The sequence below is a fragment of the Perognathus longimembris genome, chromosome 7 (genome assembly GCF_023159225.1).
Source record: "Perognathus longimembris pacificus isolate PPM17 chromosome 7, ASM2315922v1, whole genome shotgun sequence".
Taxonomy (NCBI): Eukaryota; Metazoa; Chordata; class Mammalia; order Rodentia; family Heteromyidae; genus Perognathus; species Perognathus longimembris.
The window spans coordinates 11,836,852-11,849,642 of NC_063167.1; the positions used below are offsets into that span (position 1 = coordinate 11,836,852).

The 12,791-nt window shown below is 52.6% G+C and overlaps 1 protein-coding gene across 1 annotated transcript; it reads right to left on the reverse strand.

The window, feature by feature from the left end:
• Positions 1 to 7,579: 7,579 nt before the first annotated feature.
• Positions 7,580 to 10,195, reverse strand: Pla2g2e (phospholipase A2 group IIE). Its single transcript, XM_048352093.1, has 4 exons — positions 10,150 to 10,195; positions 9,396 to 9,534; positions 9,146 to 9,252; positions 7,580 to 7,722 (listed from the first exon to the last, which is right to left on the reverse strand). Exons 1-4 carry the CDS (start codon positions 10,193 to 10,195, stop codon positions 7,580 to 7,582), a joined length of 435 nt encoding a protein of 144 aa, XP_048208050.1.
• Between the last annotated feature and the right edge of the window lie 2,596 nt (positions 10,196 to 12,791).

Consider the following 12,791-nt stretch of genomic DNA (forward strand, 5'->3'; position numbering starts at 1 on the left):
TGTATACCTTGCTGCGCCTCAGAGAGGGCCCAGGGAAGACTGTGCTTTGTAGATGGCCTGCACCTCTTCTGTCCCAGGTAACATTCCCTTTCAGAAACCTCAGGCCCTTAGGGATCTCTTCCAAGCGATTCAGTCTCTACCAGGACTACTTTGTAGCTTGATTAAAATGTCCAACACCCTTGTGTAGTTACTTGAGAAGGGGCTGGTACTAGTGTGAAGAATTAAGTTCCATACAATCATGCACATTCGCCCAGTGAGTTTATCTGATGTAGGGCATCCTCACGATCCCAGCTTTTTCTGCTCACTGTGTTGGTGGGCACAGAAGGTCTAGATCCCTGGAGGAGACTTGAGTCTGGCTCGGCTCCTTTGCTTGTCAGCATCTAGCAGGTCCCATTTCCGACCACCCCTGGCAGTCATTCAGCTCAGCCACAGACCTCTGCCCGCGGCGTGAGGTCATGTCCCTGACGTGTCCCTTGCCTGAAACTTGAGCCGTGGGAGTGTGAGGCTCACAGCTTCCTGTTCTTGGCATTCATTTCCGGTGTCAGCCCTCCTCCCAGGATCCTTTGCTGCACTAAACTGAAGAGAGCTAGGGGTCACACTCAGCACCCCACGCTCCCCTTCCTGGTCCCCTAGGAAGGAGGGCAAGGGCAGCTCTTTTCTAATTGCACTATACTTGTTGTAGCTCTGGTGTGGAGACCCTTAGACCTCCGTGGGGTCCTGATCCACAGACTTCGCAAGTCTGCTCTATCTGTGGAGTGTGGTGGGAAACGTGACCCATGTCTCATGTGACCCACGTCTCATGTGACCCATGTCTCATGTGACCCACGTCTCGTGACCCACGTCTCATGTCTGTCGTTCATTCCCCTAGGCTGTCTCTTCACACATTATGTTCACCTGAACCATTTTGTTTTTTTATTTACCAAAGTACTGTACTTGGCTATTTGCAGTGTTTTCAAAACCAAATGTTTCTTTTTGTGTTTTTAACCTTCAATACTTGGTGCAATAGAAGCTGCAAAGATGTGCCACTTTATCTATGAAATGGAGTTTTGTATATCAATAAATTCTAGTTTAAAAACAAGGTCTCAAAGTGCTTTGTGGTGGTTTTGGTGTTGGGAGTGGCCCCCAGGACCTCGTGCATGCTAGGCAAGTGTTTTACCACTGAGCTTCCTCCCAAACCCAAGCTGTTCTACCAGCACTAGACCACCATTTGAGAAGAGGGACTCGGAAAGCACTTTGAGAGTTGTAGGGGGTGGTTCCTTGTGGGCTGTGAGCACAGACAGACCCTCTGTACGGGCAGAGCCATTCCCAAGACCTGGGCACTTAACCATACCTGCCTCGTGACGGAGAGCCTCTCTGATAGCCGCTTATCCGCGAGGAGCGGCTTGTTTGTCGGCTGCCATCTTGGTATTCTTGAGCCCTGAAAGTTGGCCTGACACCCTATTAGCGAGGAGACTGGTGAGCTAGCTGGGGGCAGCAGTGACAGGAACATGGACTCACCTAGAAGAGCTCTGCAGGGGGGCAGGGAGAACAGTGGCCACAGTGGACCACAGCAGAGGAAGTGCCAGTGTGCCCAGCAGGTACCCAGCCCCCCTGTGGCCCTGGTCCATTGAGGCCTGGGGCTGACACCCAGTCCCCCTATGGGCCTGGGCCCATCGAGCCAGCCCCAGGCCTCAGATCCTCATGGTTTTGGCCTTGACTCTCACCCATGTTAGCGGCTTTCTGAACTGGCCCCGGTGTCCTGACAGTAAGACCTGGGTTGGATGAAAGAATGTTCCAGCCACTGGTGGGGAAGTTCTTCGTTCACTATCCATCCCTGACTGAAAATCTAGACAAACTATTGCGTTTCTGCTCCCAAGAGGCCCAGATGCCTGATGCTCGTAAGTCATCGCTCGGCATATACTTTGAGAAGGATGTGGCTGAGGACCAAAGCCATGTCCTAGTTTAGGTGCGTGCCCCTGACTCAGTTACCCTTTAGTGGTTCAGCTGGGTCCCCCCCCACCTGCGGTGGGTGACTTGAATGAATCTAAGGACAGAAATGTTTTCAGTTCACGAACAAGGGGCTGGCAATGCCTGTGTCCCTTGAAAGAACTTGAGGGTGCTGCAGAGAGCTCTGAACACCAGAGCTCGAGTTTCCCACTGTGCCAGACACCAGGGCGGGCACGCATAGCTCCTACCTTCCCTTCTCAGTGTGCACAAGCAGTACACGTGGCTGATCCAATGTAATGTGTTGACTTTGGCAGGATAACTTGACAACGTGGACACATCCAGATGGTAGTGAGGCAGAGATCTAGAACTTTTTGGTTGAGAAGGACCACAACCAGTCCCGCTGCTTTGTAGACTCTGAATTGACAGAAGGACACACTTTCCACTTTGGAGAAAGTTCAGTGGACTTTCGTATGACAATGTATTCACTCATTTCAACATCCAAGAATCCATCCCACATCTACTCTCCCTCTGCTGTGTATGGTTTTTACTTTGGGGCTTTGAAACAGGCAGTCTTCAAAAACCTTCAGCCCCGGAGAGGAGAGTGACATGTAACCATGATCCCAGGGAACATACACCCGAAAGGAAGGCTGGGGTTTGTGACTTGAGCACAGAGATCAAGGAAGGCTTGTTGGAGGAGGTGTTCCGTGGACTTGGCATGAGAGGAGAGACAGGGTACAGAAACAGGAATCAAAGGCATTTTGCACTGAAGGTTCAGCATGAGCAAGGCCCGAGAGTGGAAAGCAAGCCCCTGTGTACTAGGGGAGAATTTATTAAGCAGACAGTTGGGAGGAAGGCTGGGAAGTTCCTTCTCCAAACACTTCTTGTGTATTAACAACAGGAGGAGGAGCACCATGCTTGCTGATTTCTAAGATCAGGCATGCTTGGTCCAGCTTGGCTGCCTTTTCTGTGTGTGGACATGGCCTAAGAGAGCTAGCAGCTCCCAGGAAGAGTGCCACACCATCTCTTCCTCCGGCTGCAACCATTTGCCTCTGGAAGCATCAGCCGAAGGGCACATGGTTTTCAAACATGTGTCCATTTAAGATGAATGGCCCAGAGGCCACTCAAATACAGTAACTGTCATTTCCACTTAGCCTCTATGGGGTGGTGAATGCAGCAGAGGAGGAGAGATACGGGAGGTAATGGAGCATCTGTATCTGCAGGCACTTATGTCCACTTGAAGACTGTGGGGAGGGGGGTGATGGCTCTGCCCCATTTTGTACATGAAGGAATAGATAACCGCTTAAGATCACAGAGTGGAAGCAGAAGCAGTATTTGAACCCAGCGTGGTCTGCTTCTACCCTACTAGAACCCAAATAACTGGGAAAGCAGGACTTGGGGAAGTCCCAGATCTCCAGATGGAAAAGTGACCATTTGAGACCTCCTCAAAGCACAGGTGAAGAGAGGAAAGTTTTAGGTTGAGGGAAACTACAAAGGAGTGAAGGTGGGAAAGCAATGGTCATGTTATGCAAGTGGTGAGGGTACAGGTAGATAAGTGGATGCAGGATAAAAGGCTGGAAATGTGCATGGAACCAAGCCTCCAGTGCTGGGGGCTGGTGGACAATGTGGAGCCATGATGGTTGGGAGAGCAAAGGAATGGCATAATGGAAATCAGGGCGTCAGTGGATATGACAGACTGGATGCAAAGTGGAGGGTCTAAGAACCTTCCATCCTAGCTTTGGTGTAGCACTTATTAGAGCAGAATAGTTGATGCCTGTCTACTAGTTAGAAAGGATATCTAATTTGTCTCCAGGACCCAGTAGAAGGCCAGAGTCATAGCTTGTACCCAACTTCCTGAAGGAGAGAATGAACTTTGGTAAAGTAATCAGTTCTTTATCAGTGGCTCCTTGAAGAACTCCAACAAAGCAGATGAAATGTCGGTGAAACCACAACCACACTCTTCAGTGAACCCAGAAAATGTGTTGTGATTTCTGATCTCTTTTTTTTGCAAGTCATTTAATTCAGTGCTTCAGATTCAGCTCATAGAACAAAAGCAAAGACACAGATTCCTGTTATCAAAACTAGAGAGGTTGAGCTGGGAATGTGGCTTAGCGGTAGAGTGCTTGCCTTGCATGCATAAAGCCCTGGGTTCCATTCCTCAATACCACATAAACAGAAAAAGCCAAGAGCAGTGCTGTGGCTCAAGTGGTAGAGTGCTAGCCTTGAGCAAAAAGAAGCCAGGGAGGGCTGGGGATATGGCCTAGTGGCAAGAGAGCTTGCCTCATATACATGAGGCCCTGGGTTCGATTCCCCAGCACCACATATACAGAAAACAGCCAGAAGTGGTGCTGTGGCTCAAGTGGCAAAGTGCTAGCCTTGAGCAAAAGGAAGCCAGGGACAGTGCTCAGGCCCTGAGTCCAAGGCCCTGGACTGGCCAAAAAAAAAAAAAAAAGAAGCCAGGGACAGTGCTCAGGCCCTGAGTTCAAGCCCCAGAACTGGCAAAAAAAAACCCAACCAAACAAAAAACAACTGGAGAGGCGAGCTATGAAAGCATTCATGTTAACAATGTGTCCCTTGTCCCACCCATCCATCCATCCATCCACCCACCCACCCATCCATCTATCCATCCATTCATTTGTCCATCTGATGAGATAATACCATATAAACACTTAGAGAGTGCCCTGTAAATACCAAAAGCTTAATTAATATATATGTTCTTGTTATGACATTTGTAGGGCATTATGTGCTAGCCATGTCAATGAGCTTTCATGTCCAATAAAGCATCTAAGTCTTGTCACAATTAGTCTGCGAGGAAATGTCACGGTTCTGTTTTCCAAATGCAGACAGAGACTGAGACTATTTATCAGCACCTCTTAGACTTCCGTATTCACATTTGGAGGTCCTTTAACCTATCAATCCTGACACAGCAGGTTCAGAACCACCTTTCTAACAGGACTGTTCCTGCTGCTGCCGCCATGGACCTCACTGAAAGTGAATCTTTACAGAACACAGGTCTATTCCGGAAACCTGTGACTTCCAGTTCGAGACCCCCCTTTCTTTCTCAGGCCTTTTCCGGGGTCTGCAGCTGGAAGTCAAGTGTGTGTGCTGTCGACATGCACACAAGTGGATCTGAGGCAGATGTCTTCCTTTCATCCGTTCATGAAGACCTGGGGAAAGGCGAGGGTGAGCTCTGACCAAGGGGCCCAGCGCTGCTCTGAGGGGTTGTCTCACAGTAGGTGGCACCAGGCTGTGTTTCACCTTGTTGGACAGTTACACAACTGTACCTTAGACCCACCACCGGCTCCATCCCGCAGAGCCCCCTCCCAGAGCCCCCCTTTCACCTTCTTTCTTGCTTTTCCCTTTTCTGCAGGTACCATTGCCCGACAGTGGCTGCAAAGCCTTCTTTCATGATCTCATAGGACATGCATTATTGAAAAGGCGAGTCCAGAAACTGCACCAGCCCAGAGGCTCACTTTATTTGCCCACCTGACAAAGGAAAATCCCACATGTAAACCAAATTCAGCTTTTTTTCCTAATAGTCCGAAAAAGATGGACACCAGAGGGCGCCTCAAGACCAATTTTCCTGACAAATGCAGCTTATGCAGAGGCCATTTTTGCTATTAAGGCCTGGTCTTCCTGTGTGTTCAGCCAGTGACAACAGCAGAATATACATCCTTCCCACTTCTTCTTGCTAGCAGAGAGCTGCTTCCCCTTTGAAAGTTCATGACACATCCCTTTGATGTCTCTATGATCTTCAAAGACCTGACGGCTATACACACACCAGGAAAGGGACAGAGGGGTTGGATGTTTATGGAGCGTCCCCTGTGAGATTTGCCTTGTGCCATGCATTTACATGGCTCTGTGTCTTTTTTTTTTTTTTTTTTTTGCCAGTCCTGGAGCTTTAACTCAGGGCCTGAGCACTGTCCTTGGCTTCTTTTTGCTCAAGGCTAGCACTCTATCTCCTGAGCCACAGCGCCACTTCTGGCTTTTTCTGTGTATGTGGTGCTGAGGAATTGAACCCAGGGCTTCATGTATGCTAGGTAAGCACTCTACCACTAGGCCATGTTCCCAGCTGGGCTGTGTGTCTTTTGAGTAAACTCTTTGTGAACCTCTATAGTTCTGCGAGCTATAGAGGGCAGAGCTATCCTAGCTAGAGTTAGTAAAATCTGCTTCCTGCTGGGCTCTCCCTGACAACCCCAGTATGTGGAGCCCTTTCAGCCTCTTTGCATCCTATTCAGCCATGTGGGCTCACAAATGACACCTCCTGGGTTTGGTTAACACGGCCACCAGGATGGGTTAATGAAGCCACGGATGCCTAAAGCAACGGTGGGTCTGGAATAAGGAACCCCTTGGGGAGAAGGACTTCTTTGCAGATCCCAGATGCCTGTTGGTCAAGAAAGAGGCTCTGGAGCTGGGCACCGGTGCTTCCTGTCTGTAATCTCAGGGGGCTGAGATCTGAGGGTCATGGTTCAAAGCCAGCCTGGGCAGGATAAAAAAACCTCTATGAGACTCTTTATTTCCAATTAACCAACAAAACATCAGAACCAGAGGTGTGACTCAAGTGGTGGAGCACCAGCCTCGAGCAAAACAGCTTAAGAGCATAAGGTCCTGAGTTCAAGCTTCAGTACAAGTTCAGAAAGAAAGAAAAGAAAAGAGCAGGACGGAAAGAAAAGAAAGACAGGGAGGGAGGGAGAGAGAGAGAGACAGGGAGGGAGGGAGGGAAGGCAGGCAGGCAGGCAGGCAGGAAGGAAGGAAGGAAGGAAGGAAGGAAGGAAGGAAGGAAGGAAAGTTTGGTTTTTACAGTGGCTTTTGCCTCTAAAACAGTCAATGCCAGTAGAAGGTTTTGTTGTTGTTGTTGTTTTTGCCAGTCCTGGGGCTTGAACTCAGGGCCTGAGCTCTGTCTCTGAGCCTCTTTGTGCTCAAGGCTAGTGTTCTACCACTTGAGCCACAGCAGCACTACTGGCTTTTTCTGTTTATGTGGTACTAAGGAATTGAACCCAGGGCTTCGAGCATGCTAGGCCAGCACTCGACCGCTAAGCCACATTCCTAGCCCTCTAGAAGCATTTTGAGGCCAGATGACAGTGGGGACAACATTTTTAGGTTGTTATTTTTTATGCTTCTTATTAAGCCCACTGGTCAGACATGGCCATTGCCCCAGTTGCCTTGAATAAGAAATACAGAACTTAGAAAAAGAGTACCACAGAAGACTGCTTTCATGGAACATGGAAAGGGGCCTGGGCAGTGTTAACAGATCCAGTGTGGGTGTTACAGACTCCGTGTGTGTGGTACACCAGTGTCACATCTACTCCCGTGTGTCACCGTGCTTCCAGCCGGGCTACATACAGCAGGGCATGTGCTCAGAATCTGCACGAAGCAATGACACGGTAGACCAATGATGTCCTAGGATGACAGAACTGAGAGGCAAAGGATTCAGTTTATAGGGAAACACAAGTCACTTCCTGGAAGGAGGAAGGTGTGATCATAGGAGTGCCCCTTGGTACCTGGGAGCACGGGGATGAGGGGGTGGGGGGGGTGAAGGGCGGGGTGGGGGGAGGGGAGTCCGGAACGCTAGGCTGTGGGCGCGCTGGGGAGAGGCACTGGCTCTCCCAGGCCTGGCCCTGGGGCCGCGGAGGGGGCAGAGGAGGTGAGCGGGGCCTCAGCAGGGCGGGGTGGGCCCCGTGCACAGCCTGTTGGGGTAGTGCGCGTACTTGCGGCTGTAGGTGCCCAGGTGGCGGCGGAAGCAGAGCGCGGCCTTCTTGTCGCACTCGCAGGTTTTCTGCTGGCAGGCCGTCCTGCCGGCTGCACGGGACAAGGCACATTGAGGAGAAAGAAGCTCAGACAGGGACAGGAGGGCTCCACTCACAGTCCCGGCCTCAGCCCCTGTTGATGGGGAGCCATGCTGGTGGGGATGGAGGTCTCTGGGACAGGGGATCTTCAAGGACAGGGAGGGGAGAGAGGGCACACGAGGGCCCAGCATGCCGAGAAGACCTGACTTCATTCTTCTTGTCCTCCTGCCCTCCCTTCTCCCCCCTAAGCCCCAAGATGGTCTTTAGTTCTCTCCTGTCCCAGGGAGATCAGGGGGCCACTACTTCCTCCCCTAGTACCCTGTCCTGGGGCATTTCTGTGTAAGTCCTTCCCCTGTGTGATGGCATATTAGGTTGTCAAGAAGAAGGAAATATGGGGTCAACCCCAGTTTGCCTGTGCCTGCCCCCAGATGGGCCTTTCTCTAGGCTGAAGACCCTTAAATCAAAGCTAGGGCATGCTTGAGCTGCCCCCTACCCCCTACCCCCTGAATCATATTGCCCTGCTCCCCCTCCCCCCGAGCTGGCTGGCATCAGCACTATAGGCTCTAGGTTTCTGGAAGGCTCCTTTGCTCTCTGCTGTAACTACTGTCTGCCCATAGGGACCGTGGACTGTGGCTACTTTTTATTTATTTATTTTTTTTGTCCTCACAAATAAAATTCGCTGTTCAGAGGCTTTGGATGTGTTCAGAAGGATTCTGATCCCATCATCAATTTCAGTACCATCCTGACAGTGGACTGTCCCAGCCTTGCATGGACCCCCAGTGATGGGGAGCTCACTACCCAACCAAGCTGCAGGGGTGCCACATGCTGAGCCCGCTCTGCCTCGGTGGGTAAGTCTGGTCCTAGCTCTCCTCCTCCCCCATGAGACCTCAGCTGGGTCTCTGCTCCCCTCAAGTCCTTCCTGAACCCCCCAGCCCTTCCTCCAGTCAGCACCTGGCTCTAGGTAAGAAGGAGGCTTGGTCCTCTGATTTGCCTGCCTTCCTCCCCGCCCAACACCCCCCCACCCCCGCCTTGGTGTATGCTACTCCTCCAGCTGGGACCAGGGGCTGCTGTCCCAAACCAAAGCTCCCGCTGCTAGTGATCGCATTCTGGGGAGGGGGCGGTGAGATTCCAGGTCCCCAGGGGATGAATGGGCTTTGTCCCTTCAGCCTGGAGCTGGGAGGCAGCACCTGAGGCTGAGGCAGGTTAAAGTGCTAACTTCCGGGGCTCCACCTCCGGGCAGATGACAGCCCTCTCCGGTGTCACGTGACAAAATGGGGGAAGGCTTGTGTTGCCATTGAAGCCAGGGCCTTGAGCATGCTAGGCAAACCTTCACCACGTGAGCCATGCCCCCCCCCCCCCCCGAGTCCAGGGGTTCCTGCCTTAATCTGACTCCCTGCCCCCCACCCCGGCCACCATCCTAGGACCCGTCTACCTACCACAGAAGATACCGTAGAAGCCAGTAGAGAAGAAGTACTTTTCCAGCTTGGGCTCACAGCCCAGCTTCTGCAGGCGCCCATAGCAGCAGTCATGGGCGTGGCAGCACCTGTTGGGGTCATGGTCAAAAAGCTGGGCCGGACCAGGCGCTCCGGGCCCAAGGGACTTCAAAGGAGAGGGTTAGTCCCCTGCTCATCAGGTGCCCTGAATCTTCCTTCCTCCCGGAGGGGGTCCCCTTGTCCAGTTCCTCACCAGTCAGTCTGGTCTACAGGCCAGTGGGAGCCGCCAACCCCGCAGTAGCAGCCGTAGTCATTATATTGTAGTGCGGATTTTCCCGTCATCCTCTCAATCATGATCCCAAACTGAACCAGGTTCCCGTGGGCCAGGGCCACTGCAGAGGGGGAGGGGGAGGGCGGAGACCACCAGGCCCCTCAGGGGCAGGGAGCATCTCTCCGGGTGACCTGCCCCTCTAGCTTCCAGACAGCTCTCTGATGGGCCAGTTAAGCTCCTCTTGCAGAAGTACCGCCCCCACCACCAATGATATGTGGACACTTTAATTCCGTAGACCCCCACCCATCATGCCGGCTCACTCCCCCTATTCTCTACAACCTTGTGGAATATCACTCACTTGCCCCTTCTGTTGGCCTCTGTTTCCCCCAAGAGTATTCTGCACCCCCAAAGCTATCATTGGCTTTGTTTCCAAATCACCCCCAATAGACCACCCTGGATTCCTCCAGATCCTCCTGGTTCAGTCACAGGCCAGTGCCCACTGTCCACCAAGGCAGGATGAGGCTAAAAATGGAAGCCAGGGTAGGGAGGAGCCTTACAGGTGCCAGCCCCTGTGCTGTGCCCCCCACATCCTCCCAGACTGCGTTCTCCTCCCCCTGAGGGCCTCAGGATCAGCCCCGGGTAGGTGGCGGGAAGTGGGTGCCTTCTGCGGAGCCAGAACTAGGGAGGTTCAGCTCGGGGTTGCCAATGGGAGGGAAAGGCCACGAAGGTCACTTACCCAGGAGGCACAGGAAGGTCAAGGTCGGAAGCAGGAGAGGTTGCATCCTGGGGGGGGAGGTGAACAGAGGTACCGGAGCTGCTGAGGAGGAGGAGGAAGTGAGCAGGGCCTTCTGATCTTAGGGCGCCTCCCAATTAGTTAAATACACAGATCGTGTCTACTCCCCCATCATTAACCCTTGAGACCCAGTGATGCAATGACTCGTCTCTGATTGACATCCCAGCCAGGTCCCCAGGGGAGGGGCCAGCCATGGGCTCTGCTTCCAGGAGGTGGGGCAGGGGTGGGGGCAACGTCACAGCTCTCTTCTCTTTCACATCCTTCCCATCCCATCACTTGCCCTTTCCGCCATCTCCAACTTAGCTCCCACGGGCCACACTGGGTGTGAGCGGCTATGCCCTGCTTGTCATCCTTGGTGTCTTTCCTTCATGCCTACTGCATCAGTTCAGTGACTGACAACCCCAGTGGTCAAGTCTGTCTTTGCCTGGCCAGAACTGGAGGCCAAGCGCCCCTCCTCTGGCCTTACTTGACCACCCACTTTCATCACCATTTAGAGCCTGTTGGGTCTGCAGCCAGGAGTTCGAGTTCCTCCACTTCTCATGTCGCCTTGGGCAGGGCCTGTGCCTCGTTTGGATCCTCAGCTTTTCTGTCTCTACTATGGGGGTGGAAGGTATCCCACCACGCAGCAGCAGTCTCTCACGGAGCATGCGTCGAGGGTCACGGGAAACGCTCAGCAGCCCCACGGCTGGTGCCCTGGTCACGTCTGTGTTATATAGGAGGAACCTGGGCAGCTCACAGGACTTATCCAGCACCCCCTCCCCGCCTCCCCCAGGCATAGGAAGGGAAGTGCCAAGTACCCATTCCACTTCAGGGGGCCCTCCAAAACGCTCTAATTTCTTATAAAGTCAGGAGAAGGATGACTGAAACACTTGAGTGGATTAAGTCCATCTTGATTCTGATGCAGTTGTGAAGTTTAATTGTGTGTGTGTGTGTGTATACGCATCAGTATTGGGGTGCTGTTCGTTAGATTTTTTTCCGCTCAAGGCTAGTGCTCTACCATTTGAGCCACAGCTCTACCTCTGGGTTTTGGTGGTTCATTGGAGATAAGAGTCTCACAAACTTTAAAAAAACATTAAAAAAATTTTTGTGCCCAGGTTGGCTTTGAACCACAATCCTCAGATCTCAGCCTCTCCTGAGCAGCTAGGATTACAGGTGTGAGCCCCCAGTGCCTGGATAACTTGCCATCTTTTCACTCTGGAGAAAAGTCATGAAGACCAAGGTCAGAATGGGGCTTTGAGCGTGAACATGTGGCTGCCGGTTGCAGGTGCTGAGCTGGGGCCCGGGGTTGACTTCCTTTCAGGGAGAGGACACGAAGGAACTGGCCAGGGCTGGCGCTGACGGGAACATCCAGGCCCCAGCGGTACCAGCCACAGGCAACAGTCCCTGGAGAGGCTTTGCACTGGAGTCCGGAGGTGAAGGCTGGGTGGCAGGGATCCCTGGACTGTGATTTGGGATGAAAGGCTTGGAACGTGAGAGTCAAGTCCAGTAAGCAGAATGGGATGCGCTGGGCCCCAGGCCTGCCTGCCTCTTGCCCCACCCATCTACTTCCAGAGTTTCTGCTTGAACCCCCTGCCCCCAATTCAGAGAGGTTTGGGGGCCGGGGCTCAGAGACATGAGTCCACCTGCCTGGGACACCCAGTGGTTATGACTCATGGCCCTGAGAATAAGGGTCACTTGGCTGACCGTTTCCTTTTGATTTTAATGAGGGTACCTCCTGGTAGCGCCTGGCTCCAGGCCCGGGTCATGAAGGCCCAAACAGTGAGTCATTGAGAAGCTGCCTCCTAAACAACCGAAAATTAGCTTTGGGTCCAAGTAGGCTTGGCCTACAGCCGTCCCTGCCATCACAGGAGGGGTGTTTCCCGGGAAGAGCCAGGGTTCTGAGACAATCGTGTTTGTGTGTGATCTATTTGGAGTCTGGTTTGGTCAGGAAGGGGCCCTGCTGGCTTGTACACATGGCAGAAAATCCAGCAGGCTCAGGGAGAAACCCAGGTTGGCTTCCTAGAAGAGGTGCTTCTTGCAGCAACGATGGGAGGCTGTGGTGTGGGTATTTCCTGGATTTGGAGGCGTTTCCGACATTCCGGGATGACCGTGGGTGGAGTGGCCTTCATTCCATTGGTGCAGTGTGGACAAAAACATCAACATGACCAGAACGGCGTGTCCCCGGTGGGTCCTGGCACTTCGTTGAGCCCAGACACGGAATAGAGAATGTTAGATTGCGTCTTTGGCCCTTTTCAGGATGCCTTGTCTACCTTTCCCCTCTCCTGGCCACAGAAGATGATGGCAGCTACTCCAGGAGCTCAAAGCAGGCAACAGGGCCCAGGCCCAGTGTTCCCATGGGACTACCCTCTCTACCAGACAGGGTGGGGTGGTGGGTGGGACCTGCTGGCATAGAGGTCAGGGTGGGAGTGAATGGAAAGAGAAGAACCCAGATTCCAGGCCCCGTTTCATTGTCTTAGTGTAAAAATTTGTCTCTTTCAGCTTGAATGTCTCTGTTACCATCATTACCACCTTAACAATAAAAGTGTCAAAGCAAACGGCCACTGTTTATTAAAATTCCTACTAATGTCGAGAGCATGGTGCCCACG